A 25,408-nucleotide genomic window follows, 5' to 3' on the forward strand; every position below is an offset into this window, starting at 1 on the left:
GAAAGGCTACAAAGTGTAAATGTTTCACGTTTTCATCTTAGCATTCCATATTTTACTGAAGATTAATCTTTTTCAGTCTCAGAATGCCATAATGTATAAATTAAATTCTAACCTGCATATCAAGTACTATAAATGTTTAAATTAGTTAGTGATTCCCATATGTTCAGATTCTTATCTATTAACATGTCTCATTCCTTACTACGAGCCAACTCATTTTCAAACATGATAAAAAAATCTGCATGTTAATATAGTATGATCCAGTATCCATGGGACCAGTACCTGCAGTTTCATTTCTTCATGTCGCTCCCAAAAGTTATCTCTAGGCATTTTCTTGGGCCTCCAGCATGATTTTATGGTATACATCTGGTGGTCACTGACCATAGAGGACCTAGGAATACCTAAGGAGGTGTTCTAAGAATTTCTACGATCTCTAGCATGACTCTATGGTCAACATCTTCTGGAAGTCATTCATTTCCATGTGGTTTGCTATTATCCATGGTTTCACATTTCCACAGTATATCCAAGAACAAATCCCTCCCGGATACCAGGGTCATACTGTTTTTATATAATTATAGCGTTGTGATTGTTAAATACTATCTGGCAGTATTTCTTTTGTTTGTTAGCAGAATTTTGCTATTTCCTTATGATTTTAGCCTGCTCAGGAAGACAGGAGAGAAGATCAAGATCAAGATCCAGATCCAGATAACAGAGACTGTGAACCTAAGGAAGAAGGAGAACAAGTGGAGTGCTCTAATACAGAAGAAAAAAAGGGTAATACTAAGGTGAAAGCAGACAAAGAAGTAAAAGGTGCTCAGAAAACAATAAGAAGACCCAGAAACAGCATGCACTGCAAAATTACTTTGTTGGATGACACCATTTTTGAGTGTTCTTTGGATGTAAGTATAGTATATATTTCCCAATGCAAGTATAGTATATATTTCCCTTTTGTAAGATTATTTTCTCTCCACAATTTTGGATCCCTTTCATAGGATCATAGAGTTGGAAGAGACCACAAAGGCCATCCATTCCAACCCCCTGTCATTCAGGAATTCTCAATCAAAGCATCCCCGACAGATGGCCATCAAGCCATTTAAAGACATCCAAGGAGGGAGACTCCACTACACTCCGAGGGAGTGTGTTCCACTGTCAAACAGCCCTTACTGTCAGGAAGTTCCTCCTAATCTCTTTTCTTATAGCTTGCATCCCTTTGTTCCTGACATGGGTAGAGGGAGGGAAGGGAAATGTGCCTTATCTGAATCTGGGACATAGTTTTGAGATGGTCTGCTAGATCATCCCTTCCTGATCTTCACAATCTGCCTTTCTGATCTGCCATGAGTTTTACAAAGAAAGAAGTTCACATCAGTGTGGGTGCATACCTGGATAATCTCCCACCCTTTAAATATATGCAGTTTGTTTACTTTTGAAGTCTCCCCATTGATTAAAGTCAGCTACTGCTCTGCAGAGCGAGAAATGCATGACTGACCTTGATAGCATCTATTTTTTTCCTTCTCATTAACTATTTTTATGCTGTATCTATATTGATTTTCATGTTATGTCTGTATTGTCACAAATAGCATTTTGGATATTCATATAAGTATATCTGATTGGACCATATCACTAATTTCCTTGGTTCCTTAACAACTTATTGTGAGTGGCCTTCTGGGAGACACATATAATACAGTTGGTCCTCAACTTTCATAGTGTTTAGCTCATTTGCTCAGGCACGAGGGAAGAGGAGGGAATGGAAAGAGGGAGAAAGGGGGACACCTGTCTATTTATTTATTTATTTTTCAAGGATTTATGTCCAGCCTTTCTCACACAATGGCATTCACATTGTTCCATCCCCTTCACCCCATCCACACAAATCAGCAAGAAACGGACTCACTCTCCCTCCCTGTCGTCCTCATCCTATCCCCCTCGCACCTGTGTGAGTGGGTGAGGGGACATGTGTGCCCTTACTTTTCACACTCCCCCGTCCCATCCCTTTTTCTCCTGTGTGAGTGAGGGAATGTATGCATCCTCATGCTCCCCCATTTCATTCCCTGCCTACTTGAGCAAGCAAGAGAACATGCATACCCTCCCTCCTGGCATTCCCTTGCCCCATCTGCTTTCCTTTTGTGTGAGTATCCTCCTCTCTTGTGCTTCCCATTCCCTCCTCTCCATCCACCCCAAGTGAGTTAGGGAGCATGTACCTATGCCCTTCCTCTTCATGATCCCCCAATCCCATCCCCTTGCTCCCACCTGCATGAGCGAGGAAATCGGCATGTGACCCAGCCACCCTGTCACTTTGATTTCCTTGCAGTGAGACCGATGTTATCAAAGTACTGTAAAAAAATGTGACATAGGGCAGCAGTGGCAGCGGTAGCAAATACAATAACCTGGGGATAATCAAATCTGCAAATGCTTAACTTGCAAATGTGGAGGGACAGCTGTAATTGCACCCATAAACTATGGTTAGATATAGCAAGGGATATCTGCACAATCCAATTCTATTACATCTACCCTTCCACTAGACATAGTTCGTTAGGCTCAGCATTGTATGGTAAACATTACAATGCTAGGGCCCTTAATCTCTTAAGTCAGCTACTTGAAGTTGTTTATTTGTGTGAGAGAGCATGTGTGTATACTGACAAGATATAGTCAGTGGTGCTCAGACCTCTCCCACTGCAACTCTCCCTGTCCAGTCAATGTTAATGTTTATCTCCTGCCACATTCTAAATCTAGGGGTAAACCTGACAGTAGATAAGTCTTGAGAGATGGAGTTTTGCAGTGGCAAATCTCCATGCTTAACTTCTCCTCATTTGCCCCAGGATTCATGCTACCTGTATCATGTCACATATACTTTGGGTTTAGCTAAATAATGTCCCTGAAATAGAAGGAATTTCCTCAACATTTTCCAGAGCAGTAGCATACAAGAGCACCATTTTAATGAAAGTATATGTACAAAAATGATTAGTATTAATTTCTTTTATATACCCAGTTCATCTTAAAAGTAAAAGTGGGTTCAGTGGAAAACAAACTAATCAGGTGTCCAATATTGCTCTTTGTGTGCAGAAACATGCCAAAGGACAGGATATTCTTAAGAAAGTATGTGATCACCTCAATCTTTTGGAAGAAGACTATTTTGGACTGGCCATATGGGATACTCCAACCTCCAAGGTAAGAATGGAGGTAAGAATACATGAGAATGGGGTTGTCTTATTCTTTGTAAAAGCTTGATTTAGCATTTAACTATGGAAAGATGTTTATGGTGCAAACAAAGAAAGACTATTGCAACGTAGAATTTCAACAAATTATAGTTGACCCTCTGTATCGACAGGGGTTTGGCGTACCCCTCCCTGTGGATTTGAAATATTGAGGGATTTCAAGTCCATATAAGTATGTATATTGCAGTGTGTGCACATCTATGTTGGTGCAGCTGTGTGCACATGCCGCCATTGACTAATATGGGGCAGGACTATCCACAGATGCTCCAAACTGTGCATAGCTCGCCTGCTGATATGAAGGATTGACTGTAGTACAGTTTTTTCCCCCAAGTGACTAGGCAAACCTGAAAAGTTGATAGATCAGTACCATGGACAGTAGCCTATCTTTTGAGCACTAAAGGAGTTTATGTAGAATGTCATGCTTGCCTTTAAGATTTGTCTCTTTCTGATTTGTTACCTTGAATCTTTAAGAAAGTATCATTAATTACTCATACATTTTGTTGCTTTTCAAATTAGTTAGCCAGGATATGAATCCTGTTTTATGAATGCATGATTACCTTCGGAGCCAGTAAGGTTGTGTTTAGGGTGTCTTGTTTCACTATGGAAAGCTAACAGAAAACTAACAGAAAGCACTGTCGGCACTTTTTTTCCCTATTGCCTGGCCTGTAAAATTACATACCCACAGCACTTACCGTTACCATGAGTATTTTATTATACTAGTAGGCAGGTATACTTTTAAAGTACTTCCTATAAAACCTAAATGTAGCTATATTAATAACACATAGAGCAAAATGTTGTGTAGGCTGAGAAAGATGAGGTTAAGAGGCTTAGTGGGATAAGTAGGCTGTTCTTTCCCCTCAGTAGACCTGTTTCCTAAATCCCACTTAGGTTGTGTGTGTGGGGGGGGGGGGGGGGGGGAGCAGATAACCTCCTTCTAGTTCCTGGACACACTTATCTTGATACTGTACAAGCTGGTTTTGAGAACTGAAATGCTATTTGTTTGAATGTGTAACTTAATCAGTTTTGTATGACTGATAAGAGCACCAAAGTTCTCTTTATTGTTAAGATGTAATCCTATGCATATTATCTGCATGTACTACATCTAGTTAGAATTCAGTAGGACTTCTGGGAAAACATGTGTAAGAACTGAATTGTGTCTATCTCTTCATTGCTCTCCTTAACATATATTAACCAGGATGAAGCAAAATTAAATTGGTTTCCAGAGCAGCAATTAAAATAACATATGGAAACATATACTTACAATTATTCTGTTCTGGATATATATATATATATATATATATATATATATACATACATACATACATACTGTATATTCCGGCATATAAGACGAACGGGCATATAAGACGACCCCCAACTTTACAACTTAAAATAGAGTATTTGGGATATACTCACCGTATAAGACCACCCCTCTCTTCCACGATAAGTCAGAAAGGAGCTGAAGGCACATGACAACAACAACAACAGCAGCGGCGGCAGAAGAGAAAGGGGGGGAAAGGAGAAGGAGAAAGAAGAAAAGGAGGACAAAGAAGAAGAATAGGAAAAAGAGGATAAAAAGAAAAGAGGAGGAAGAGGGAAAGAAGAAGCGGAGGAGGAAGAGGAGGAGAAGAGGAGGAGGTGGAGAAAGAATAAGAGTAAGAGGGGAAGAAAAAGTAGAGGAGGAGGAGGAGGAGAAAAAGAAGAGGGGAAGAGGAGGAGGAGAAAGCAGAAAATTAAGGGGAAGAAAAAGAGGAGGAGGAGAAAAAGAAGAAGGGAAGAAGAGGAGGAGGAGGAGAAAGAAGAAGAGGAAGAGGGGAAGAAAAAGGAGAAGGGGAGGAGAAGAAAAAGAAGAGGGGAAGAGGAGGAGAAAGAGGAAGGGCCCAGCTAGTTGGCTGTCTTCTCCCGAGGCAGGGGAGCCGCGAGGCATGTCCTCCGCCTCGGAGAAGACCTTGCAACCATGGGCTCTCTTTAGGACCCAACCAGCTGGCTTGGCCTTCTGATAATGTCCTTAGAGTTGGAAGAGACCCCAAGGGCCATCTAGTCCAACCCCATTCTGCCATGCAGCAAATCACAATCAAAGCATCCCCAAAAGATGGCCATCCAGCCTCTGCTTAACGACCTCCAAAGAAGGAGACTCCAGTACACTCCGAGGAAAGAGTGTGTTCCACTTCTGAAATAACAGCATACACAACATTATTTCACTTGCCACGGCAACTCTTCCCGCCCTTCCTCTTGGTGCATCTACACTGTAGAATTAATGCAGTTTGAAGCCACTTTAAGAGCCGCTGCTCCATCCTATTGGAATCCTAGGATTTGTAGTTTTATAAGGTCTTTTGCCTTCTCTGCCCAAAGAATGCGGGCGGAGGGGGCTGCTCCAAACTACAAATCCCAGGGATTCTGTATGGATGGAGCCGTGGCAGTTCAAGTGACTCCTTTTGGAATCCTAGGATTTGTAGTTTTATAAAACTTATAAAAACTACAAATCCTATGCTTCTGTGTGGATGGAGCCATGACAATTAAAGTGGATGGCGCATTCTACTTCTACAATGTAGATATACAGTGAGAGGCATGTGAGAAAGAAAGAAAGAAAGAAAGAAAGAAAGCGGGAAGCCTGGAAAAAGCCTCCAGACAGATTCCTAAGGAGCCGCCTGGCTGGTTTCTCTGCGCACCAAGAGGAGTTGTTTTTCTTTTTCTCTCCAGTTAGCCAAAGAAAAGAAACAAAGGTCCAAAACACAGGGCAGCAATAGTCCAGTTTGAGAGGACTTTAACTGCCCTGGCCCAGTGCTAGGGAATCCTGGGAACTGGAGTTTATTGTGGCACCAGAGCTCTCTGGCAGAGAAGGCTGAATCTCTCACAAAACTACATTTCCCAGAATTCCCTAGCACTGAGCCAGAGTAGTTAAAGCAGTCTCAGATTGGATTATTGCTGCAGTGTGTTTTGGACTATAGTCTCCAGCCTGGCAACAAAAAGTGGGTCCTTGCTTCCTCCTTCCCAACTGACTGGGGAGCTCTCTCTTTCCCCCAACAAGGCTCCATCCTTCGCAAGAGAAGGGAAGAGGAGAGGCAGAGGCAGAGTGCGGGAAACCCTCTGCTCCTTCTCTTGGGAAGGACTGAGCCTCAGGAGGGAAGGTAGAAAGACCTCCTGCCGCCCCTCCCCAGAGAGGAATGCCACCGCTTTTGCTTTCCCACTGGGAGCCCGGGAAAAGGAGGACAGGAGGGGAAGGGAGAGGAGGGAGCAAGGAAGGAAGGAAGAGAAGAAAAGGAAGAAAAAGGGAAGGAGGGAGGGAGAGAAGGAAGGAGGGGAAAAGAAAGGGAGGGAAGGAAGGAAGGAAGGAAGGAAGGAAAGGAAAAGTAGTGGAGAAAGAGAGAGAAACCTGGGAAGGGAATGGAAGGAAGAAGGGAGGAAAGGAAAGGTAGGAAGGAAAGTAAAGGAGGAAGGAAGGAAAGAAGGAGATGAAAGAAGAAAGGGGAGGAAGGAAAGGGAAGAAACGGAGGAGGACGCACCGCGTGGCTCCTTTGCCTTCGGGAGAAGGCTTTGCCGCTGCGGGCTCTCTTTAGGACCCAGCCGGCTGCCTTCTCCGAGGCCGAGAACATGCCGCGCAGCTCCTCTGCCTTTGGGAGAAGGCTAAGCCAGCCGGCTGGGTCCTAAAGAGAGCCCGCAGCAGCAAAGCCTTCTCCCGAAGGCAAAGGAGCCACGTGGTGTGTCCTCCGCCTTGGGAGAAGGCTTTGTCGCCGCGGGCTCTCTTTAGGACCCAGCCGGCTGGCTTGGCCTTTTTTTTCTCCGGCATACAAGACGACCCCCGACTTTGGGGAAGATTTTCCTGGGCTAAAAAGTCGTCTTATACACCGGAAAATATGGTATTAATTGCAAGACACACATTCAGAGCTTTGCTGAATTTAAATAAGCACTTGGAGCAATATGAACACTACAGCTGTATTGCCTGCAATCACACGATGCCGTAAACTAGGGAACTGAAGGACTGAAAATGTGGTATATGCAGCCTAATCACCTGTAACATCTTTGCTAACTTTTATTTGCCAATTAAATGGTGACACTGATTATCTCAATCCATTTCAAACTGGCTTCAGGTCAGGATACGGAGTGGAGACTGCCCTGGTCGCCTTGGTCGATGATCTCCGCCTGTGCATTGACAGGGGAAGTGTGGCCCTGTTGGTGCTCTTGGACATCTCAACGGCCTTCAATACCATAGACCATGGTATCCTTCTGGAACGCCTGAGGGAGTTGGGAATCCCTGGCTCTGCTTTGCAGTGGCTATGTCCCTACCTCTCAGGCAGATTCCAGATGGTGATGATGGGGGACAGCTGCTCCTCTTTGAGAGAGCTGACATCTGGCGTCCTTCAGGGCGCCATTCTGTCCTCCATGCTGTTTAACATTTACATGAAGCCGCTGGGTGAAATCATCTGGAGACATGGAGCGGGGTGTTATCAGTACACTGATGACACCCAAATTTATTTCTCTATGTCTCGGACTGTTTCAGTGACCAAGGAGGGCATCTCCCCCCTGAATGACTGCCTGAAGTCGGTAAGGGATTGGATGAGGGAAAATAGACTTAAGCTGAATCCAAATACAGTGGTACCCCGGGATACGAATGCGCCGCCTTACGAAATTTCCGGGTTACGAAAAAAATCAATTGAAAAATCCATTTCCGGGTTACGAAGGTAATTCCGGGTTACGAAGAAAATTTTTGGTGCTTTTCGGCGCGATTTCGCACGAAATCGCGGCTTTCGCTATTAGCGCCTATGGGCTTTTCGGCTAGCGAAAGTTTCCGGGTTACGAAAGCGGCGGCGGAACGAATTACTTTCGTAACCCGGGGTACCACTGTAAAACGGAGGTATTCGTGATGGGTAACACCAATCCGGGTATGGAGATAAGTTCACCAGTTCTAGATGGGGTTACACTTCCCCTGAAAGACTGCTTCTGCAGCTTGAAGGTGCTCCTGGATTCGTCGCTTCAACTGTCTTCTCAGATTGATGCGACAGCCAGGAGTTCCTGTTATCAGCATCGGCTGATACGCCAGTTGCGCCCCTACCTGGAGCAGCGGGACCTAGAAACGGTCGTATATGCTCTAGTAACCTCTCACCTTGATTTCTGCAATGCGCTCTACATGGGGCAACTTTTGTGCCTCATCCGGAAGCTCCAGTTGATACAAAACGTGGCAGCCGGAAAATCCAAGTTCGATCAAATTACACCTATTTTAAAATCACTACATTGGCTGCGTATTAGCTTCCGGGCTCAGTACAAGGTGTTGGTTATCATCTGTCAAGCCCTACATTTCCTGGGTCCAGTCTCCTTGAAGGAACGCCTCCTCCCATACAATCCTCCTGTATTCTCCGATTCTTCAGGAAAAACCTCTTACCATCTAGAAAGACCAGACTGGTGGTGAAATTCCCAGAGGTCCTTCTCTGCCTCCTCTCCAAAAACCTGGAATGACCTACTGGAAGAGATTTGCCAGTTATCCTCACTCAAGGCTTTCAAAAAGGCGACAAAAACCTTCCTCTTCCGACAGGCCTTCCCCGATTGATAATGTCCAGAACCAATTGAACCCCCCTCCTTTTATTATTTTTCTTATTTGTGATTTGTTTTTAACTTTGATGTATTATTATGTATTTTTTAAACATTTTTTTTACTGTTTAATTTTATAGTTGGGAGGGAGGGTTGGGTCAGGGTTTTGTGGGGCTTGTTGTTTTTATTGTTGTGTATTGTATTTTCTTTGTTGTTACCCGCCTCAATCCTCAATCGGAAGAGGCGGGATATAAATAAATATTTATTATTATTATTATTATTTTCCCAAACGTGGTTTTTTCTGACTTAAATTAGCTTAAATTAGTTACTTTCTATTAGTGTAAGGATTTAACTTAGTTTTGATATCAGTGGGTTCAGGAATGTCTGGGTTTCACAGTAGAGGGATCAACCTTTATGTGCTATGTTCTTTAAATCCCTTTTGCCAGTAGGGATCTTTAGACAGCCAAAATGGTGCAACCTGTGCACAAGAAGGAGATTTCAGCCAATTAGGCAAAGCATTAAGGGTTGGAAAAATATATAAGAAGTTTTAGGTGGAATAAGCTAAGAAGTGACTCCCTCTCCAACTCAAAGAATACGTAACAAACTCAGTAGCCAGAGATTAATTGATTGGAATACTCTGATGTTTATCACACTATACTCTTATAGTGCTGCTATTCCACTTTGACTGCTCTAGCTGCCTCCTGTTGCATTCTGGGGTTTGCAGTTTTAAGGAGGGGTATTTAGAATTCTCAGGCAGAGAGGTTTAAAAACATTCACAGTAAACAAAATAATTGTGCTTGTGGTTTATCTCTGTTGAGCTGAGTTATTCATATAAGATTTAAGGGTTGAACTAGGTATGGAGTCCAGAATCTTACAAATAGTTACCGGGGCAGACACATAGAACAGCAGAATAAATGTATCTTTGCAGCTGCTGGGCAGCTGGTAATTATTAGGATTGCACTAAGCAGAGAGGAATAATAATAATAATAATAATAATAATAATAATAATATGTTTTATTTATATACCGCTATTCCAAAGATCATAGCGGTGAACAGCAAGTAAGCTCATTAGCAAGACTTTAATCCTTTCCTCCCATATGGTCCTGGTGAAAACTGCACATCTGAAATTGCTGCTTGTTTTGGGAAGGTGCTGATGTGAGTTTTTCACCCAATTAAATAGTATCTTCAGAGGAACATTTTTTTCCTTGATTATAGCAAGGAAAGAAAGGATTAAATCTTTTCCACCTGCTGTAAACCCAGTCACCACCAGACACATTATTTATTTATTTTAAAAAATGCACATTTAAATGTAAATACAGTTTTGAAGTCAGATATAGTTTGATAATAAGTGAAGTGTGAGGTCTAATTTTAATGAGTCATTTAATCATTTGTACGCTAGGATTTTTATTTATCCATAATGGTGCAATAGCTGTCTGTTTAAATTTACTGGACACTAACATAGCCCAATTGGTAGCCAACTGTATCCACCAACTGTTGTTATTTTAACTCATGGACAATACATTTTCATGTTCTTTCTAATACTTGTCAAAATTAATAATGAGTAATTGCTGTTATATTCTTACAGACATGGTTGGATGCTGCCAAAGACATTAAAAAACAGGTTCATGGTAAGTAGCTTGTCTCTCTCTTTTTCTTTTTTTTCTTTCCTTTTTCTTCCTTCCTTCCCCTGTAGGTGTTCATTTGTTGCTTTAGCATATTATCACTCAGGATTGTAAGTTCATATAATTGTACATGTAAAAATTGAGGTGAACCAGCTTTAGTTGCATCGCCCATGGATGAAAATGCACATTTGAATGTGCATTGCATTCACAGCAATGCCATACATGTGGGTGACATCCACAGCAGTTATATATGCTGTCTCCTGTTCTGGAGAAGGTGCCCCAAGTGTCGAAATCTGCTTGTTTTTGCCGATCTTTTACAAAAGATTCAAAGGCTTAACTCAAGAACTTCTGGTAGCAGCTTCCTAGACTGGCCAGTTTAATGGTGCTCTCATAGTTTTGCTGGGTGTTAGGCTTTCCTTAATCACTCCAGTAGGCTTCCCTTAATCTAATCAATGGAGGAAGCACGTACACACATCTTTTGACCCTGCAGTGTTTTTTACAACCTTAATATTGTTCCCAGCAATTTTCCATAATAGTACCTCCAGAAAAAAATGGAGTCTGGTGTTCAGGTGTTAGGGTAATGTAAGAAAATAAATACAAAGCATCAATTGCAAACAGACAAGGATCAAAAACAAGTGAGCTCCATTATGACAGAAAGTAGTAAGGGCAAGCTGCAATTGGCCTTAATGCTGTCCTTCTGCAAAACAAAATCTTCTTATGACACAATCATGTGTCTATTTTTACTTTTTAATTGTCCTCATTTCAGTATTAGGAAAAAGTATGGGATGGGGATGAATATCCATAAATCAATATCTCATAAACCAAATTACTAGGCAATTTCTAACTACATTTTATGTTACTTTAAAATTATAAAGCAGCAGGAGGATGGGGGAAACGTTCAAATATTGTAGGACTTGAACTTGCACCAATCTTAAACCAGCTTGACCAGTGGATAGGGATTATAGGAGTTTTATTTCTGTAATATGTTAGCGCTGTTTAAGTATTTGAAGGGGTGTCATATTCAGGATGGTTCAAGTTTGTTTTCTGCTGCTCCAGAGAAGAGGACCTGGAGCAATGGGTTCAAACTACAGGAAAAGGGATTCCACCTCAACATTAGGAAGAGCTTCCTGACAGTAAAAGCTATTTGATAGTGGAACACAATCCCTTGGAGTATGGTGGAGTCTCCTTTGTTGGAGGTTTTTAAACAGAGGCTGGATGGCCATCTATTGGGGGTGTTTTGATTGTGAGTTCCTGCATGGTGGATTACAGTGGGTGGCTCTTGTGATCTCTTTCAGTTTTGCGATTCTAAGATTCTGTGAATCTCTGAAGGTCAATCTTTGTTCTAAAATAAAGACTCATAATAAATCTGTTTTTAATTGCAGGAGGCCCGTGGAATTTTACCTTTAACGTCAAGTTCTATCCTCCAGATCCAGCTCAGCTGACAGAAGATATAACAAGGTTTGCAATTTTCTGAAGAAAATTAACCATCAAGTAATACTTTTATTTTGAAATCCTATAGATATGATAAATAAGAAGTTACTATCATAGCTCTTTTTGGAAGCACTGTGACCTCTGGGTTTACAGGGTTCTTCTCACTTTACTTACAATACAGTCCAAAGCTTTTCTTTCCTCATGACTATCTCTTTAACTCCTGGTCTTTTTACTGGCTCCAATTCCTTCCCTAGTCCATTCACTTAATAAGTAACTCAGAAACGGGCTCCCAGTATCATCATCATCATCATCATTATTATTATTATTATTATTATTATTATTATTAAGCTTTATTTATATAGTGCTGTAAATTTACACAGCCCTATACATATCTTTTGACTTAGATTTTTTTTTAATTACCCGTAAGTGTTTTAATATTTTTGGTAGTGTGCTTCTGATGTTGTTGTTTATAAATTCCTTCAAACCACTCTTCTGTAAACAAGAAGAAATATAACTATGTTTGTTCCAGTTGCCACACTGACTTGGTTTCCACCTGAAATTTTTTTATTTCTTTAAACACAAGCTCCAATAACACACCTTCTTCAGGAGTATAAATCCTGTGAAAGTCTGTCTCAGTTCACAAGTAACATTTTCCCCAGAACATGGCAGTTATGAGTCCCCCTGAACTAGCTCTTCACTTCTCAAAGAACATGACACAGGACCGAAACAGACGCCCATGAATGCTGAAGACCCCTCAGGACTGTGGCAAACATCTCACAGTTGCAAAGGCGCCCAGATAGGAGCGGAAATGATCTGCTCCTTTTTGGGCTGGATTTTGATTTGGGCCGCAACCTCCGGGCAGCTTCCAGACACTCTGAGGGCATGTGCCCATGGACCCACACTCACATTCCTTTCAATGGCTCCATCCCTTTTATAGTCACTCCTCAGGCAGCCCTCACCTTTTCAGCCAGCCTAACTCTAGTTGGCTGTGGGGAAAATTCCACTCTTATCAGTGACTCTTCACACATCATGTCTTGTGGCACTGGGCAAATTGTTTTTGAAACCAAGACTGTGTTTCAAAAGCAGTTTATGATAAGACATTTTGGAGAGTGAGAATATCTAGTGTTCAAAGTAAAGAATTTTATTGAGTGCACAAAGTTTACTGAGTGTGCCTAATGTGCTTTATTGTATATTTGCTATTTCACAGATGCCCCAAACATGAAATATATAGTTTAGCATCTAGTGGCATAGGTAGTGTGTTACTGCTGTTCCACAGGTTTGCTTCTTGGACAACCACAGAGCAGCAAGTAGGGAATTCATGACCCCAACAGTCTACAGAATAAGGATATGCTGGTGGCTGGTCCTGGTTCTATCTGTATACTTCTTAATAGAGATGTTTAGCTAATATTAGCAATTTCAGCCAACTAAGGCGAGAGGTTCCCATTTCGTGTCTTGCCTTGTTCCTTCCTTCATAGATGCCCTTCCAAGTCCTAGTCTTTTTCTGATTTCTTGACTACAGTCTCCATTCTGAGTAATGACGGAGCCAAAGAGAATATCTTAAACTATTTCAATATCTTCATGGTCTATACATCTAAATCATCTGTTATTTTGGGTTTTTTTTATGTTGAATGGTGAACCTGCCTTTGCACTTTCTTCATTGATTTTCAACTGTTCCAAGTCTTTGCTATTTTCTGCTAATAGTATGATGCCATCTGCATATCTTCTACCCTCCAGTTTTCATACCTCATTCTGCCTCATTCATGCCTCATTCATACCTCATTCTGATGTTCTACCCTCCAGTTTTCATACCTCATTCCTCAAAGTCTAAGTGCTGCTTTATTTGTTACGTCCAGCATACAGGTTAAACAAACAGGGTGATAAAATACATTCCTGCCTTACCATCCCACCAAGTGGAAACCATTCCATTTCTTCATATTTTGTGCTGTTTTTCTGAATGCAGTTTACACATCAGGACAATCAAAGGCTGTGGCATTTCTTTAAGAGCGACCCATAGTTTTTCATGATCTACACAAACAAAGGCTTTGGTATAATCTATAAAACACAGGTTGATTTTCTTCTGAAATTCTTTGGAATACTCTGTGTGTTTGAAATATGATCCCTTCTGCCTCTTCTTTTCCTGAGCCCAGCTTGGAATTGGGGTCTTTTTGCTCCATATATGATGAAAGTCATTAATGCAGATTTTTTATCATCGCCTTTCATGGGGATTGGAATGTATATTGCATGTTTCCAATCTGTGGGTCAACAACACATGTTTGTTGACAGATTTTAGCTAGAACTAGAGTAGATTTTGTAGCATGAAGCTGCCCTTTGGTATGCCATCTGTTCCTGGTTGTTTTTCACAAGTTCTTTGCATGCGGCTTCTACCTCACTTTCTAAAACTGTAGGTTCATCTGCAAATAGTTCTTCCTTGAATGAATCTCAGTTATACTGCATAATAATCTTGTATTTGTGCCAGATTGTGCAGAGTGAGCAGCCTCAGTTGTCTGCAAATAATACTTGGTCTTAGTATTAGACAGGTTATCACCTGGGCAGTCAAATGAAAGTGTACTAAGATAGTTACAAAAGACGACATTACACTAGCTTGTTTACATATTGCAATAGCAGCCAAAGCTAGGTGTTGTCAAAGAAAGTGATTTTTAAATTGAAGTTTTGAACTCTGAATTGTGAGGCTCCTTTTTTCCCCCCAGGTATTATTTGTGTCTTCAACTGAGAAAAGACATAATCAGCGGGCGACTTCCTTGCTCTTTTGCTACACTGGCTTTACTGGGTTCCTACACAATCCAATCTGAGCTAGGAGACTATGACCCAGATCTGCATAGTGCAGATTATGTCACTGAATTCAAGCTGGCCCCAAATCAGACAAAGGAACTGGAAGACAAAGTTATGGAGCTACATAAAACATACAGGTAACTGTCAAGTCTATCAGTTATAAAACAGAAATCTTTTATATAACATAATGGATGTAGTCAATGTAAAGGAAAAATGTGGACATAAAAATCCAAGAGGCCCTGTCATCTATCATAAATATTAGCTCAACGCACATACATACAGAAAGCCTTGCTGGTATCCGTTATGTTTAAAGACCACTGTTGTTATGTTGGAAGCCATTATGTGGAACAGCATCTGGCATGGTTACTTTGCACTACTTTCAGACATGATGGTGAATTTTTCTCCTTAACCGAGATTATTTTCTAAAACTGGACTGGAAACTTAGGCCTGTTACAGACAGCCAAAATAAAGCTGCTTCGAGTCACAGTGGAGGTATGGTGTTTCAATGATGCAGGCGTCCTAAGAGTCCAGAAGTCGCACCAAAGCCACGCTCCAGCCCTTACTGTGTATTGATCAGTGTGATTTATCTGAACTGCTATGTATACATTTTCAGTTAAAATACATTTAGATTTGTATCAAAGACTTTAAATTCTTATTGGTTGCTCAGACTCTGTTCATTGCTATAACACACCTAGCGATTGTTTGTCCTCACTTTTAATTTTTTTGCAAGTTTTGCTATGGCTTCCATCCTCTCCTTCAACTCCCCCCCCCCCCCTAGAATTCACGTTGAAGAGTCTCAACATGCAATATATTGACCTTCTCTTCCAAAAGATCCACCAGTTTGCACTTGCTGCAAGTAAGGTATTTGGGCAAGAAGACAAATATGGCACACACACTGCAACAGACAATGATAGATCTCCATCCCTGCAGTTATTTTTTCATTCTTTCAGACTTCACTACCTCTTAATGATACAATTGTGTGCGCCCCAACGCACTCTGCTGGCCCTCAGAGAATGATCTCTGAAGACTAACTCAGCAGTTATATAGAGCTAATCACTGCTAGCTCCACCTAGAGCAAGACAGTAACTCAACAGAAGCACCAGCCCTTTAAACCATTGCTCAGGGAGAGCACATAAATAGACACTCACGAGACTTCAAAGAAGAACAAGCAAAGAATCAAGGGTGACCCCCCCCAACACAGTTTACCGTCTGCTTTCTCATCAGAGACATTTTGCTTGAAACTAGCAATTGAATGTAAGCTTTGGTTATTTTTCCAAGCAAAATATTCCCAACATATCCCATCTTTGAGAATCTGAATCTTTACCATATTTTGTGTTGCAAAATGTGAATGATAGTATTGGATCTCTAAAGCAAAGTAGTAAAATTGGCAGAGCAGAAGCTGAACAATGATCAGTTACAGATCTCACCCACAGGTTCTAGCAGAGAAACTAAATAGGTTTACTCTTACTTGAGAAAAATATAAAGTTAGCTTTATTTAAACATATTTTTAGAAGAGAGAGAGAAACAGGAAAATAGATGAAGGTTAGAGTGATGCAGGAAAAGAATGATTGTGGAAAAGCAAACAGACAGGAAGTCTGCAAAAATGCCAGTTAACAGTTAATGAATGTAGGCATGTAAAGCTTGTTAGCATTTTTCTTCCTAATTTGGTTTATTACCCATATTCTTGCAATATAATCTCTTTTTAGTGTGTCTGCATAGCAAATGGATACTCCTGGGATGTTGGGAATTAATATTTAAAAAAATGACTTTGGATCATATAGAACATGTAAATAGACAGACAGACAAAGATAATACAATTGGCCCTCCATATCCATGGATTCTTTATCCATGACTTCACCTATCCATGTCTTGAGAATATTTAAAAATATATAAATTCCAAAGCAAACTTTATTTTAGTATTTTATACAAGAGACACCATGTTACTATGCTGTATAATGGGACTTCAGCCTCCATGGAATTTGGTATCCATGGTGAGTCCTAGAACCAAATTACAGCAGATAACAAAGGTACACTGTAGTGCTCAAGAGCTATTGTTGAAGGAATATCATAGAATCATAGAATAGTAGAGTTGGAAGAGACCACAAGGGCCATCCTATCCAACCCCCTGCCATGCAGGAACTCTCAATCAAAGCATACCGAAAAGATAGCCATCCAGCCTCTGCTGGAAGACCTCCAAGGAGGGAGACTCCACTACACTCCAAGAGAGTTTGTTCCACTGTCGAACAGCCCTTACTGTCAGGAAGTTCCTCCTAATGTTAAGGTGGAATCCCTGTTCCTGGAGCTTGCATCCATTGTTCCAGGTCCTGTTTTCTGAACCAGCAGAAAACAAGTTTGCTCCCTCCTCAATATGACATCCTTTCAAATATTTAAACAGTGCTATCATATCACCTCTCAACATTCTCTTCTCCAGACTAAACATTCCCAGCTCCCTAAGTGTCTCGTAGGGCACAGTTTCCAGGCCCTTCACGATTTTAGTTGCCCTCCTTTGGATATGCTCCAGTTTCTCAACATCCTTTTTAAATTGTGGTGCCCAGAACTGGACACAGTATTCTAGGTGGGGCCTGACCAAAGCAGAATAGAGTGGCACTATTACTTCCCTTGATCTAGACACTACACTTCTATTGATGCAGCCTAAAATTGCATTGGCCTTTTTAGCTGCCTCATCACACTGTTGACTCATGTTCAGCTTGTGGTCTACTTGGACTCCTAGATCCCTTTCACATGTAGTCTGCTTAAGCCAGGTGTCCTCCATCCTATATCTATGCATTTCGTTTTTCCACCCTAAGTGCAGTACTTTACATGTTTGTGTGTTGTTAGCTTTGGCCCAGCTTTCCAGTTTATTCAGGTCATTTTAAAATTTGATCCTGTCCTCTGGGGTATTAGCTATTCCTCCTAATTTGGTGTCATCTGCAGATTTGATAAGTATACCCCCAATTCTGTCATCCAAGTCATTGATAAAGATGTTGAATAGCACTGGGCCCAGGACAGAGCCCTGTGGGACCCCACTGGTCACTTCTCTCCAGGATGAAAAAGAGTCATTTTTGAGCATCCTTTGGGTTCGGCCGGTCAACCAATTACAAATCCATGTAACAGTTATCTTCTCTAGCCCATATTTCACTAGTTTGTTTGCAAGAATGTATGGGGAACTTTGTCAAAGGCCTTACTGAAATCAAGATATACTGGTAATTTTATCAAAAAAAGAGATTAGATTTGTCTGGCATGACTTCTTTCTCTGAAACCCATGTTGACTTTTTGTAATTATGGCATTGCTTTCTAGATGTTCACAGACTCTCTGTTTAATTATTTGCGCTAGAATCTTTCCTAGTATTGATGTCAGACTAACTGGATGATAATTGTTGGGATCCTCTTTTTCAGAATATATTTATATGGTTCTTTTGTGAAATGTACATACAGTACTGTAACACTGGGTATGATAAGTATCTGAAAACAATATTTTTTTAAAAAATTGCAAAATAAGCAAATAGTTTTCCAACTGTATCCTTTCCATTGTATCTGATAGATCTATGACTCCAGCTCAAGCTGATCTTGAATTTCTTGAGAATGCCAAAAAGCTGTCTATGTATGGAGTTGATCTTCATCAAGCCAAGGTAGATTTTTCCCCATATCATACAATATTCATTAATTTCATTTTGTTGAAGGCCATAGTTTTCATATTTGCCAGTTCTTCCATATACATTGTAAGATCATGCTATAGCCAATTGTCCACAGTGTAATAAACATTTTTTCCGAGCCTTGAGAGATGTAGCTACCATGATAGCCAATCCCGCCATAGGTCTTCCTTTAGTCTTTAAGGATGTTGCAGGTATATCCAGGATATCATAGCCATTAAAATCTAAGTTTACTAGGGACCATGTTTCTTGGAGGAAGATTATATCAAAGTTCTGTAAAAAGTTGATAAGTTCATTGTCTTTTAATTTGGCTCTCCATCCAACTATGTTCCAAGAAAGACAGCTTAGTTGGGAAGTCACCCCAGCTTTCCTCTGATGAGAAGGGTTTATATCGGTATAGGGCCAGGGAGACCAATGAAGGCTGGATGTTTTCATCCTATTAAGGATTTTTGGCTTGTTCTTGGGCTGTCAATCTATTTTTACAATCTCTGTCAATTTCCCACACTCATCATGGACTATACAGCCATTTCCTGAAAGATACCGTCCACCACAATTCTGTTTGCCCATCCCCCCACTATTAGTTTTGTTTCCCTCACTCCCAGTTGTTGGCTCTTGGAAAAACAAATTGGGGTTCCTGTCACTCTCTTTCTTATTTACTTTCCAGTCTAGGGACTTTCCCTTTTCTGTTTCGCTATTTCTTTGAACTCTTAGTAATTTAAGATCATAGAATCATAGAGTTGGAAGAGGCCGCAAGGGCCATCTAGTCCAACCCCATTCTGCCATGCAGGAACTCTCAATCAAAGCATCCCCAACAGATGGCCATCCAGCCTTTGCTTAAAGACCTCCAAGGAGGGAAACTCCACTATACTCTGAGGGAGTGTGTTCCACTGTCGAACTGTCAGGAAGTTCCTCCTAATGTTGAACTGGAATCTCATTTCCTGTATTTGATTACAACCAAGGTTGAACCCAAGGCGTTTCTCAGTCTGTCTAAATCATAACCGCTGTGATCGCTGGAATAGCGGTATAGAAATAAAATATTATTATTATTATTATTATTATTATTATTATTATTATAGGCTAATATGGCTGCAGCCCAAAGCTTAGTACTGCCATTGTATACAATATGGGATGCATTTAATGTTTAAAAGTTGGTCATCCACCTAGAGTTGGTTATCCAACTACAGTAATCCAACCCCACTGCAAAATACCATAGTGTAGCAATTCTTAAAAATTGCTATCAGCTGAAAGTGTTACTACAGAAACAACGTAACGAATCAGTTGCAGCACGCTATGGCTCTTCCATTGTTTGACTGCAAATCCAGTCAGCCTTAGCCAGTGATGACAGATTATAGAACAGTGATGGCGAACCTTTTTTAGTTCGCGTGCCGGGGGCGGGGCTTCTACCCCCAGGCTGGGTGCTGGGTGCTGGGGCGGGGCTTCTGCCCTCCAGGGGGCAGGGCTTCCACCCCTTTTCAGAGGGAGGGAGCCTCTGGCTCCTCCCCCGGCGTTTGCCGGCTCCCGAGGGTCCCTTCTGGGGCCGTCAGAGGCTGGCAAAAGGGCCGTGGAGGACAGCGCGTTGTCCTCCGGTGTTTGATGGCCCCTGAGGGTCCCTTCTGGGGCCGTCAGAGGCCGGCAAAAGGACGGTCCCAGCCCCCTTCTCCTCAGCCTTCACTCCCCGAGAAAGGGCTCCATGGAACCCTTTCACGGGGAGTGAAGGAAAAGCAAGGAGGAGGGGGCCGGGCACACATCCCAGCCTCCTTCTCCTCGGCCATTCGCTTCCCAAGAAAGGGCTCCACGGAGCCCTTTGGCGGGGAGCAAAGGGAAAGGGGGAAGGAGGAGGCCGGGCACACGTCCCAGCCTCCTTCTCCTCAGCCCTTCGCTCCCCGTCAAAGGGCTCCACGGAGCCCTTTGGCGGGGAGCGAAGGGAAAGGGGGGAGGAGGAGGCCGAGCACACGTCCCAGCCTCCTTCTCCTCGGCCCTCCGCTCCCCGTCAAAGGGCTCCACGGAGCCCTTTGGCGAGGAGCGAAGGGAAAGGGAGCAGGAGGAGGCCAGGCACCTTCTCCTCGGCTTTTGCTCTGCGTGAAAGGGCTCCATGGAGCCCATTCGAGCGGAGCGAAGGGAAGCCGGGAGGGAAGAGGAGTGGGAGGAGGAGACAGACGCGTACGCGCCTCTGTCTCCTCCTCCCAGGCGCCATTTTCTGGCTTCCCGCTGTCTCAGAGAGACAGCAGGAGGCCCAAAAATGGAAGTAGGAGGCGGAAGGGGCACGCACCCGTTCCGCCTTCTCCCTCGCCCCGTGCCTGGCAAAATGGTGCCGCGTGCCACCCGTGGCACGCGTGCAACGCATTCACTATCACAGTTATAGAAGCTGCAGTCCAACAATATGTAGGCTTCATCTGCTGTTTAACCCAACCCACCCAAGAGTTAAACAACAGATTCTGCACTATCATCTCTTTATATACCGGGCCCTTGGTATCTGCAGGTTTAGTATCCATGGATTTGAGCAACCACAGATTAAAATAAAGAAACATTTTTATAAAGCATTATTTGTCATTTACTGCTGCCATGCCAATAGGCAATCCCAGGGCAGTAGCAGAGGTTGCAGCAACAAGATCCAGGCATGTGTGTATGTGATGTTTGCCTTCAAGTCAATTCTGACTTATGATAACCCTAGGGCGAACCTTAGTCAGAAGGGGTTAGCAGGGGAGGCAGAAGCGGCAAGCACCTCTCCTGCTAACCCCTTCCTGAGGTTGACTTCCATCATCCAAAGGGGTGAGAGGTGGGGAAGCAACAGCAGTGAGCCCTGTTCACCAGATTTTTGCCTCGTCTACCTCCCTTGCTAACCCCTTCCTGGGATTGACTTCCCTCAGCCAAGATGGGAGGGAGACAGCAGTGGGAAGCCCCAAGCACCAGGCACACATTCTTTCTGCTTCTTGCTGTAAGCACACCAAACACTGCTTCCACCTTTTAAGGGGGAGAGAAAAATTGCTACAGCTGAGACAAGAAGAATGCTTGCCCTGGTGACCAGGCAAGCTGTAGCCTCCACTCCTGCCTTGGGACTGTTTTTTGGCTTGGCTTCAGTCGATTGCAGGTAATTTTAAATTTTAAATACTGAGTTGAGCATCCATGGTTTTTGGTATCTGTGCAGGGGCTGGATCCTGGAACCAACTCCCTGTGGATAAAGGGCCCTTTATATCAATTTCATTCAGTCCCATATGCATTTATTTGGGAGCAAGTCTTTTTAGACTCCATCACATTTAGTTCTGAGTATAAAGGTAAAGGTTTTCCCTTTGATGTGATTGTCAATAATAATAATAATAATAATAATAATAATAATAATAATAAGCTTTATTTGTATACCGCTTTTCTGTGGATGATCAAGTTGTGTCTGACTGTAGGGGTTGGTACTCATCTCTGTTACTAAGCTGATGATGCCAGCATTGTCAAAGATGACTCAGTGGTCATGTCGCCAGTATGACTGCATGGAACACTATTACCTGCCCACCAAAGTGGTACCTATTTTTCTACTTGCCCCTCTACATGCTTTCAAACTGCTAGGTTGGCAGAAGCTGGGACTAGTGATGGGAACTCACTCTGTCACATGGTGACTATGCACTGAAAGTCATTTGATTTGGAAAAAAATGTTTTATGTGTTCTTTTAAATGTTGCAATTGTGTGACATGATTTCAGAAGTGGATTGGCACATATGGGGGAGTGGTGGAGCACAATTTCCAGATCATCCCTGTGTGGGCTACACGCCTATCATACTGGAACTGGAAGTGGCATTTTCACTGTTGTGGGGTGGGTGACAAGTTTTATGATCAAAACTGCATGTCCAGACTGGTTTTACAGCTGGGAATAGCAGATTTTCAGGCATTTTTAAGTTGGAGAGTTGGGGACTTTGGGGACCCCACCATTCCCCACTCTATAATAAAACCTAAACTGGAAATATTTTTAATGTATTGGCTTTGGATTTATCCATGTAATAAATAACTGGAGCAACTCTGGCTGTTGCATGTCCTTTTCTCTTGAAAAATCTAGTTTATCTAAGGACTGGAAGCCTGTCAACTACTTGCATTTCTTCAGACCAGCTGCTTTCATTTTACTGCATCTCCATTTCTCAGTGGACAAACCTAGTTCTCTGAATCTATCCCAATAAAAAATTCCTTTGTATGCTGTTTTTGAGTAATTTGTCTCTTGCATTGTGCTTTTGTACTGCAAGTCATGTAAAAGTAGTGAAGTACTTGTTGAAATCTAGAGACTGTCAGCATGCACTTCTTTCTCAGTTAAAATACTGCTTAGAATATTGGAACATTGGCCTGGTAGCAAAAAACATTTTATATGAATCTGTGTAAATAACAGTTTTGTGCTAAGTCATTGATGAACTTAAGTTATTAAATTGCTGGGGGGGGGGGAACTTCAGCAAAAATTTACCTAACTTTCTCGCATTAACAAAAAAAAAGGGGGGGGGGAAGTGGCAGCACTTTTAAGACTAACTAGTTTTTAATTTAGCATAAGCTTTCATGAATGTAAACCCACTTCTTCAGATGCAGTACCAAGTTGTAGTAAGGTCTCAGGTACAGAACATATTTATACAGTTGTGGAAAAGGGATAAAAATGTAATAGAATCCAGAAAGATGCAAATCGTTTTCCTTTCTGTAAATTTTCAAAGGGCTGGAAAAATCATACAAGGTATTTGAGATCTTTACCATGATTAGTCAGTGTATGAAAGTAATAAATCTGCTTACCAAACATCAATTTCAAAACTCTCTCTGAGAAGATTCCTTTTGTTATATGTGCAGTATTGAGGGCTCTTATATTAGCCATTATCTTTGTTCTTACGTCTGCTAACGAATTGGAATTTATGAATATAATTTAGTTCAGCATTTTTTCTTTCTAGCCTTCCTTTATAATTTCTTTGTTCAAGAACTGCAATGTGTAAATCCCTTACTGTATGTCCAGGAAGGTTGACACGTTCTGCAGCTGGTTTTTGAGTATTAACATTTCTAATGTCAGATTTGGTTCATTAATTTTCTTGCACAGAGACTGTTTTGTTTGTCTGATGCAGAGTGTACTGGGGGGAGGGGGCATTGCTAACATAGAATAGTATATATCATATTGGAGGAAAAGCAAGTAAATGCACTTCTGATGTTGTGGGTGATGCCATTGGCCCATATAATATTGCTCTCAGAGTAGATGTGGCAGGGTCTAGTCCCTGTATCACTGCCCATATTACGTATCATGTTGTGAGTGAGTAGTTGTTTCACTTTTTAGATTTTGCAGTTAATTCTGAAGTTTAAAATATGCTTTAGTGAACTAGATTTTTAGAATTTGTTAGAGTTAAGGGCTTGCCCCTTTTCACAGTCAGCAAAACAGGAAGGCCTTTTGCCTCAGATGAAATATTAGAACAGGAAGAAATGTGTTATATGGCTCTCTTAGGCAGACACAATAACCTGTGGGAGTTCAGTCAGTCAGTCAACCTTTATTAGGCATAGAAAAAACAACATGCATTTACAATAAAACTACGGAATTGTTATTAAAATTTAAACCATAATCTTGTTGCCTCCACCAGAAAATTGGCCATTAACCTGGTAATATGTGGGTTCCGATCTTCCAATAGTTATTCCACTGATAACTCATTCAAAGAGATATTCATTTCAAATAACCTTCTTAACAATCTTCCCCTCGGAATTATATACCGTATATACTCATGTATAAGTCAACTTCATGTATAAGTTGAGGGCAGTTTTTGGATCCAAATTTTGATATGACCCCTGGATAAGTCAAGGGGCAAACACTGGAGGATGTTACAAAAGATCTAAAGGGGGGGGGGGGGACAAAGTACCACTTCCCTCCCTGTATCTCCCTCTCTGGACCTCTTCCAAGCATCAGTCTCGGCATGGAAAAGGGGAAACAAACCTCGGCACACACACATTCACACACACACTCTTCCCCTTACCAAAAGCATCTCCAAGGCTCATAGTTTGCAAAAAGGAGGACAGACCCCACTGTCTCTCTGCTTGTCACCCCCAGGACTCCCAAGGCTCATAGCTTTGCAAAAAGGAGGACAGACCTTTCTCTCTCTCTGCCTTTCACCCCCAGGACTCCCAATGATCAGGGCTTGCAAAAATAGGGGACAGATCTTTTTCTCGCTTGCTGTTCACCCCCAGGACTTTCAAGGATCAGGGCTTGCAAAAATAGAGGACAAACCTTTCTCTTTCTCTGCTTTTCACCCCCAGTCTACCCATGATTTTGGAGTTCATTTTGGGGCATACATTTTTTGACTTATAGTCAAGTATATACGGTACAATGGACAAAGTAATACAGTATGATGGAGAACATCTTGAGCTTGATCACAGTGACATACACGATTCAAAAATGGGGTCTGCAGATATCTGCCCCGGTCACATTTGAGGGGTGTACATTCAGTCTTGCAAACAAAAAGGCCATCCTCGACGCCAGCAGTGAAAGGGTTTGAAAATAGTCTGGTATCCTACCCTGCAAGGGGGGGATACCGAGCATCGCTAGAGAACATACTCTGGGAGGAGTTGGATATGTCAGTTGATGTTCTCTGTCTGCAAGGCAGACCCTAATAGATTTAAGATACTCCTTTTCGGTAAGTAAAAGGAGAGAATCAACATTTAAACCTACAGATATAATTTTACTTTCTTAAAATTTAGCCCAACTAGCATAATAAATATCAGATAGTATGAACCATAAAAGGCTGGATCTATTAGGCCTGAAATGTATCTTAAACCAAAACCTATAGGTCATCAACCAGGCTTCAGTTTCAAGAGCATTCAATCCCAGTTCTGCCTAGAGAGTCAGATGGTGTACACATGGTGGTACAGATAATAGTCTCCTAAAAAAATGTGTCTGCAAACATTCAGTCTCCTTATTAAAGGTTGGAATCCAGGTGAATATGCTGTAAAGTAATTGCGGTCTTAATTTGGCTTTGTAAATTTTTAAGGCCACTAGAATATCCTGGTTGCCTTTTTTATAATAAAAAGATTGTATAACTGCCATTGACTGTGTGAGTTCTTTGAAGAGAATGGATAGAGGGGGTTAGAGAGGACTTTCTGGGTCTGAGAAAGTTAGGTTTATGGAGCAGAATAACAGCTATGTTTGGGAAAGAAAAAGAGGAGAGTAGGGGAGGGAAAATGAGTCTGGTGGTGGAAGTGGTGGCAAGAAG

General features: G+C 41.8%; 1 protein-coding gene across 20 annotated transcripts in view; it reads left to right on the forward strand.

Moving 5' to 3' along the window:
• The window catches only part of LOC149305184 (protein 4.1-like), a 157,554-nt gene that overhangs the window by 43,729 nt on the left and 88,417 nt on the right, over positions 1-25,408 (forward strand). For 12 of the 20 annotated variants that reach the window (XM_089478480.1, XM_089478482.1, XM_089478485.1 and 9 more), the window contains exons 2-7: positions 654-896; positions 3,055-3,159; positions 10,312-10,354; positions 11,731-11,806; positions 14,488-14,706; positions 18,111-18,198. In XM_089478480.1, the coding sequence (XP_089334606.1) occupies positions 654-896; positions 3,055-3,159; positions 10,312-10,354; positions 11,731-11,806; positions 14,488-14,706; positions 18,111-18,198 (774 nt within the window). Of the gene's footprint in view, positions 1-653; positions 897-3,054; positions 3,172-10,311; positions 10,355-11,730; positions 11,807-14,487; positions 14,707-18,110; positions 18,199-25,408 lie in introns of all 20 variants that reach the window. The other 8 variants (XM_089478481.1, XM_089478479.1, XM_089478483.1 and 5 more) reach the window with 1 other exon arrangement.

The sequence above is a fragment of the Sceloporus occidentalis genome, unplaced genomic scaffold, assembly GCF_023333645.1.
Source record: "Sceloporus occidentalis isolate IW3139 unplaced genomic scaffold, rSceOcc1.0.p SCAF_13, whole genome shotgun sequence".
Classification (NCBI taxonomy): domain Eukaryota; kingdom Metazoa; phylum Chordata; class Lepidosauria; order Squamata; family Phrynosomatidae; genus Sceloporus; species Sceloporus occidentalis.